This window comes from Notolepis coatsorum (genome assembly GCF_963971535.1).
Source record: "Notolepis coatsorum genome assembly, chromosome: 1".
Classification (NCBI taxonomy): Eukaryota; Metazoa; Chordata; class Actinopteri; order Aulopiformes; family Paralepididae; genus Notolepis; species Notolepis coatsorum.
Window position 1 is genome coordinate 74,902,339 of NC_140165.1, and position 7,375 is coordinate 74,909,713.

The window sequence follows — 7,375 nt, forward strand, 5'->3', positions numbered from 1 at the left end:
TGGCCTCCTTCACCACCACTGATAGCACCCAACCGTGGGCTACGCAGGCTCAATGGCTGCCATACACTGGCACCCGGCACACATCACACTACACAGTGGCTGAACGGCTCAGGAGACAGGGGTTGATACACAGTCACAGTCACAGTCTCAGTACAGTATCAGTCTCAGTACAGTCTCAGTACAGCCTCAGTACAGCCTCAGTACAGCCTCAGTACAGCCTCAGTACAGCCTCAGTACAGCCTCAGTACAGTCTCCTGTGTGCTCGTCAGACAGTACCTAGCATGTTGAAGATGAAGTCCTTGGCGGTGTGGACCTCCAGGGCGGTCTGGTCTCCGAACTCGCCCTGCTCCAGCACCACCAGCTCCGCCACCTGAGCGGACAGCTGCTCCAGGGTGGCCCCGGACCGGAAGTCCACCTCCGAGGCCCTCTTCACGGGGGGGGCCGGGGAGCGGGGGCCCACCGCGCTCATCAAGGAATCCATCGCTCACTACCCTGTAGGGGAGGGGAGGGGCGGGAGGAAGAATTCCAAATGTGTTAGCCCCCGCACGTTTTTTTACGCCAGTGGTTCTCAACCCGTTTTTGGGTCAACGCCCCGCCCCCCCCTAACTGACGCCTATGTTCCATAACGCCACACATCCTCAACAGGAATTGTATTTGAATTTAATGTTTATAAATTAAACTTTACAAAAAAGTAAACCTTTTCAGAAACGTTCCCCGTTTCTGAAGTGGGATTTGGGATGATGATTGTGCCGACTGCATTTGAGGCTCCTCTCCAGTTTAGTTATACTGCTCCCTCGGCTTGGAACATGGCTTGGTTACAGAATGACCCGAGTTGCCTCTGGCTCTAATATTGGTTGGTTTAGTGTATTTGTGTAATTTGTTGTTGTTTTTTGTATTTATGTGCAACTTTTGTATTCCTTTGCTGCATGCTCGTCTTGGCCAGGGCCCTGTTTCTTGTACCTGGTTCAACTAAGTCGATCAAGATGTCATTATCCAGCTTCAGTTAACCCGATGTTCGAAGCCGGGATTTTCCTGTTCCTCGAAGGTGGATTCAGTCTCGTTAACTCAAGCCAGACTTGCGACTCAGGCTAAATGCGCGCGGCCGCTTCAGGCGAAAAGCCAGCACGTATCGATGGCAGAGATCCTGATTCTCTAACGGCATTGATTGATTAATTGATTTAAAACTTTATTGACAGATTGCAATACGGCTCAATCGCCTCGCCGACAAGTTAAATGCGTTATCTATAGGCTAATTTTAAGTCCCTCATTACCTCAATCAATCAGATTATATTTCTTTAAACTTGCCTGCTGGATTGAATAATCAAATGAGATCTTGCTAGCGAAAATAATTAGTTAAACTTATACAGAATTACGATATGGCTCTCTTACCCATTGATTGATGTATAGTCGATCTTTAACTTATCTCCAATGTGGTCTAACGGGTTGTTGTTTTGACTATCACGCAGACGACCGGGGTTCGAGACCCTAGTCTTTTCCTTCTTTTTGCAATATAGGAATAATTCAATTTGGTGCAAGTTGAGAGCTATATAAAGAATGACATCCTCAATGCATGTAGATTTATAATATTTTAACTTAAAACCAGGCTACTTTGGCGTATAATCATTAATATTATATTCAAAAAAATCATGTTGGAAACACCGGGTTTTGAACCCCGGTCGCTGGGTTGGCAGGCTTGAGCACTACCGCTGCACCACTGTGCCAGATGGGATAAATTCATTGTTTATACATTAATGAACGAGAGACCCGTGTTTAGAATATCCTTTGTTTTGAATGAAGTTTATCTCTTTATCCTCATTCATTAATGTGACGTCAACGGCTCATTCAATTTCTCAAATCCGTCAAACAGCGCATCTCATCAGACATCTTAATCCCAGTTACAATTAAAATAACCACAAAATGTGTACATCGCACGAGCGAGCGCCACGGTATATATAACGTGCATTATTTAGGACAAAGTGAATTTAGTATCAGCATTTTGGGTCTATTTTACATTTCAAAAGCCCCCTCTGGAAGAATGGAGCACAAAAACGTAATTCAGAATGGTATAATGCAGATCGTAGACTGTGGGAATAGTTTCAGGAAACGGGCTGTCACTTCTTTGCGGGGGCGTGGCGATGGTTCAGGCTAACTTGAACTTAAACTCTGCTTTCGACCAGGCTCAAACTTTTGGATCTGTTGTCATGGTGATTTGGAAAATCCACGTACGGGGAACCGGAAAGTCCGGCTAACTCAGTTATCCAGTTAAAGTTATCCGGCTAACTCAGTTATCCAGGTACAAGGAACGGGGCCCAGGTCTCACTTGAAACATTTATTTTGAATCTCAATGTGACTTTCCTGGTTAAATAAAGGTTGAATAAAAAAAGAAAAAGAAATAAAGTTGTCGTCCAGATTAGTGATGCACGATATATATCGGCCGCCGATATAATAACGGCCGATATGGCCGTTTTTTTACACATCGGTATCGGTCCGATATCAAGATTGGGCCGATATAAAAAATAAATTAATCTTTTATTTTTTTACATTTTTTTTAACATGTTTTGGCCTTAAATAGTTTCAAAATATCAGTCATTTCTGAAAATAACTTACAAAGGTAAAAAAATAAATGCGTTTTGGAAAATAGCTCTTTATTTGAATATCATAAAAAAGTGTTTTCTATACAGAGATATCGACATCGGTAAATAAATAAATAAATATCGGTATCAGCCAGAACAGCAATATTAATATCGGTTATCGGTATCGGCCACAATTTTCACATCGGTGCATCACTAGTCCAGATATTAACACTTTGATTGCCTAAGGCTAAATTCATGATATACCATAGGTTGCCAGCTCTATTTGTCTATGTAGAAGTTCCCATTCTTTGGAGGGCTATAACTTTTTAAATTCTATTGCTAAATTGCCATTATTAGGGCCCATTCAATGTCCTATATATGTATTGTTCAGGGTGTATGAACGTTAAACTTTTTCATTCACATATTCATACTAAAATATGATCTAAAGTATAAGTATGTTTTCATCTCTTTCTGCAGCTTTCTCCAGAACGTGATTTATAGCCCCAAATGCATTATATTGATGATCATATACAGTTTGATAGCAATCGGCGCGATATAATAAAATCCAACTGGACGGACTTCTGGAAGTTACTACACGTAATCTGATGTTGACCGGATGGCCGAGGGGGCGTTTATAATTCCATGGGCAGCGTTATACCATTCATCTAATGTGGTTGAAATGTTCATTATAGCAGTTAGCATCGTACACATTGAAAAATAACGCTGAATCTTACCGTATCTTCCTCGCGCCGTTGGGCGATGAGCGTGGAACAGACATTTTCCTATTATGGGATATAGAAATATCCGGTCCATTTCCAGGTTGTATAATAATATATACGTCCAAATCATGTTGTTTTTTCGAGTTATTTGCAGCGATCGATGTTCACTGTGTGAAGACTGAGTCTCTCTAACACTAGCGAGTGCCCGGACCCCATATGGAGTGAGTCCTACTGGGTTAAAGGTAACATCCGTTTGTTCGATATGCCGATCGGCCACCAGATGGCGGTCTTGAACCGCTAGAGGATTGAGAGGAGATCACACTTGTGTCTCAGGGCCCCGGAAAGGAAATATGATTCCGATCACAGATTTTTGAAATATTGATATCAAAGACGAGTTACGGCGTCTTCGGCAACTTGAGCATGGCGGGGAAGGACGCCTAAAAGCGTCTTCCGGCAGTTAAAGTGTTAAAACAATGATGCATAAATTAAATAAATTATCTCCATTTCAACAAGTCAGCACCCAGTGTCCCCCCAACACTCTGAATGCCCCCGCCCCCCCCCAACATTCTCTGAATGCCCCCCTGGGGAGCACCTGAGGAACCCCTAGTCCGAGGCATGATGTTGTGTTTAATAAGCCCCGCTTGTTTGCCTAAATTAGCATCTCCAATAGGGCAAATGTGACCGAAGAAGGATAATTAGGTGTTTGTTACATGCTCATCGATATCTGATAAATATACTTGACACTCGAGTAGCCTAATTACCTGATCAGCGTTATCGATTAGGAGACGCCTTACATGATACCTGGGGTCAGGAGGTTATGTTGAATACGGAGGTAGATTATTTTGTTTTGGGCAGCGCGTGCATACAGAGCCAGTGGTGAACAGTAACTTAACCCTTTCACTGCCACACGACAGCCGGTTAACCCTTTCACTGTGACAATACAGAAGGTTAGCCCTTTAGTACTATCACACAACCGACGGCGATGTCGGTTGTGTGATAGTAAAGGGTTAACCTTCTGTCGTGTGGCAGTGAAAGGGTTAAGTGTTTTTACTTAAGTAAAAGGTCATCGTAATTTCACTCCACGACATTTCAAAGGGAATATTGTACTTTTTAACACCATTACATGTATCTGAACCCAGTTACTACTAGTAGTCAGCCTACCTTATTAAAGGGGACATCAAAAACATGGCATAATTAAGTAGATGAAAAGGATGTAGACTAGGATTTCATCAGATCCAGCATAACTGGACCACATCATATCATTTTAACACAACTAGAATAGAGGTAAATGGATTAAGGGGTGAAATACAAGAACATCATATAGTAGTATGTGTACTTTTACTTTTGATACTTAAGTGCATTCAATATCAAATAATTGTCTACTTTTCCTCAAGTAGAATTCTGAATGGATGCTTTTATCAGAGTACTGTTTTCTCTGGGTTTCTCTGCTTTTACTGAAGTAAAAGGAACGGTCTACTCCATCCACCACTGTACAAAGCTGTTTCCATGGTAATGTTCTGTTTTTTTTTTCCCAGGTGGGATATGTGGTATGATGACGCAACATGCTCCAAAGAGGATATCAACATTGGGTACACTAGTATGCATAATGACGCACGCTGCCGTCTATGTGTTCATTACATACTCTGTAATAATCCCATTTAAAAGGCATCGCCAAAAATGCAAAATGATGCTCAGGCTGTTCCAAGTTGATGCTTACAGTGGCTCCGCTGACTGTCAAGGTTCCCTTTAAGGCTTTTAGCACACTGATGTGCCAGATGGGGAGCTTTGGTTTGACCTGTATTAGTGTTACGCAGCCTTTTGCCTGCCTTACGCTGCTGGCTTACTCTCTAAGCTAAATTGTATATATACTACCTACTGTTGTAGCCTAATGCTTGCTTTCTGTTCAAGCACCTTGGAGCCTAAGAGCCAACATTAAACTTCAATAGCAAATTTAAAAATGAATAAATACATAATTAAATAAATAAATAATAATACGTTTGACAAGAGACTGTTCAACTAGACATTGCTGAACATCATTGTGTAAATATAAATCAGCTATATCGATGAGTGTGGCTCTTTTAAATCAAACAATGCGACGAGTTTGACCCCACGACGAGGTCGCGGTCAGGTTTTTAAGTGAATGAATGAATGATTGATTGAAAATGTTATTTAACAGATTGCAGAATGGGTACACTACTACAGTACGGCTCAATACACACAATTGTTAAGGGGATGCAGACCAGAGAAAGACGTTTGTCTTGTTTACATCAGGGTCCCCCATTTTCAATTCATTAGTGTCCCTTAAATGTAAACAAAGCTCAGTGGGATTCTGCCAACATGGATCCTGTCCCACTAAAGGTCAATTAGCCTGCTAGCTTAGCTTACAGGCAGCAGGCTAATTAGCAGAGTGACCAGCTCATGTAACAACATGACCTAACCCAAGTATGGCTTTGTCAGTATTCCAATGTACTTTTTCTGGTCTGCATCCCCTTAACAATTGTGTGTATTGAGCCGTACTGTGCTGTACACCCATTCTGCAATCTGTTAATAAAGTTTTCAATCAATCAATCAAAACACCCATTTTCAATTCATTAGTGTCCCTTAAATGTAAACAAAACTCAGTGTGATTCTGCCAACATGTATCCGGTCCCACTAAAGGTCAATTAGCCTGCTAGCTTAGCTTACAGGCAGCAGGCTAATGAGCAGAGTGACCAGCTCATGTAATAACAACATGACTGCTAACTAATTAGCCTGCTGCTACATTAACTAGCCATATCCATAACCTGACAGATGCAGACCGTGTGGCAAACAGCACCTCGCCCCATAACAAGCACCCATGTGTTGTCATTAGCAGCACCTATCTGTTGTCATTAGATAAAGATAGTAGATAAGTATGTTATTATTAGCTAGTTCACCAAAAGCCCCATCGAATTAGCCTGCTAGCTAACATGACAGGTGGGGATTGTACTGAGCTAGCCTGAGAGAGAGAGAGAGAGAGAGAGAGAGAGAGAGAGAGAGAGAGCGAGAGAGAGAGAGAGAGAGAGCGGATCACAACCAAACCATTAGCTTTCAGATGATGATCATTAAACCGGCCATACGTTACAGACAGGCATCACACACACACCCTTGGCAGGTATTCTTCTTCGCTATGTTCCTGGTTTGTTATTGTTTTGTTTATCTGTAGTAGTGTAACGAAATCCGATTTCTTCAGCTGTCATTTCCAACAACAACAGCAGGTCCCAGCAGGCGCCACCTTCCCCCGGCAACACCGCCCAAGAAAGCACCGGTCCTAGGAGGAGAGGAGGATCTTGGGAGTAGTAGTACTATAGAAATCACACTCTGCGTCCTGAACTACAAAGAGGATTTGGTGTGATGTCCATCTATATAGGGAACGAACATTGATTGATTGATTGATTGATTGATTGATTGATTGATTGATTGATTGATTGATTGATTGATTGATTGATTGATTGATTGAATTGATTGGAAATTGTATTAACAGATTGCAGAATGGGTACAATACAGTAGGCCTACGGCTCACTATGAATTGAAAATGGGGGGGGGGGCCCTGATGTTAACGAGACGAAAGTCTTTCTCTGGTCTGCATCCCCTTAACAATTGTGTGTATTGAGCCGTACTGTATTGTACCCCATTCTGCAATCTGTTAAATAAAGTTTTCATTCATTCATTCATTCATTCATTCATTCATTCATTCATTCATTCATTCATTCATTCATTCATTCATTCAATACACAAAATTGTTAAGGGGATGCAGACCAGAGAAAGACTTTCGTCTTTACATCAGGGTCCCCCATTTTCAATTCATCATAACATTTATATGTTATATATATATATATATATATATATATATATATATATATATATATATATATATATATATATATATATATATATATGACATACATGACATACAGACAGACAAGGTCAGGTTTATGATTACATGTGTGAGACTGTGTGTCGTGTAGCAAAGTAAGGTTTATCCCATTGAAGAGAGGGCTAAAAAGAGCCATAGGGGGTAATTTAACCTACACCGGCTTGCATCTATAGGAAAATGTACACAAA

At 41.4% G+C, this 7,375-nt stretch overlaps 1 protein-coding gene across 1 annotated transcript in view; it reads right to left on the reverse strand.

Moving 5' to 3' along the window:
- tmem102 (transmembrane protein 102) overlaps positions 1 to 6,552 on the reverse strand; it is a 131,921-nt gene extending 125,369 nt beyond the window's left edge. The window contains exons 1-2 of the mRNA XM_084312390.1: positions 6,417 to 6,552; positions 277 to 492 (exon numbers count right to left, since the gene is read on the reverse strand). Of these exons, the coding sequence (XP_084168516.1) occupies positions 277 to 481 (205 nt within the window). The 5' untranslated portion in view covers positions 482 to 492; positions 6,417 to 6,552. The remainder of the gene's footprint in view (positions 1 to 276; positions 493 to 6,416) is intronic.
- Between the last annotated feature and the right edge of the window lie 823 nt (positions 6,553 to 7,375).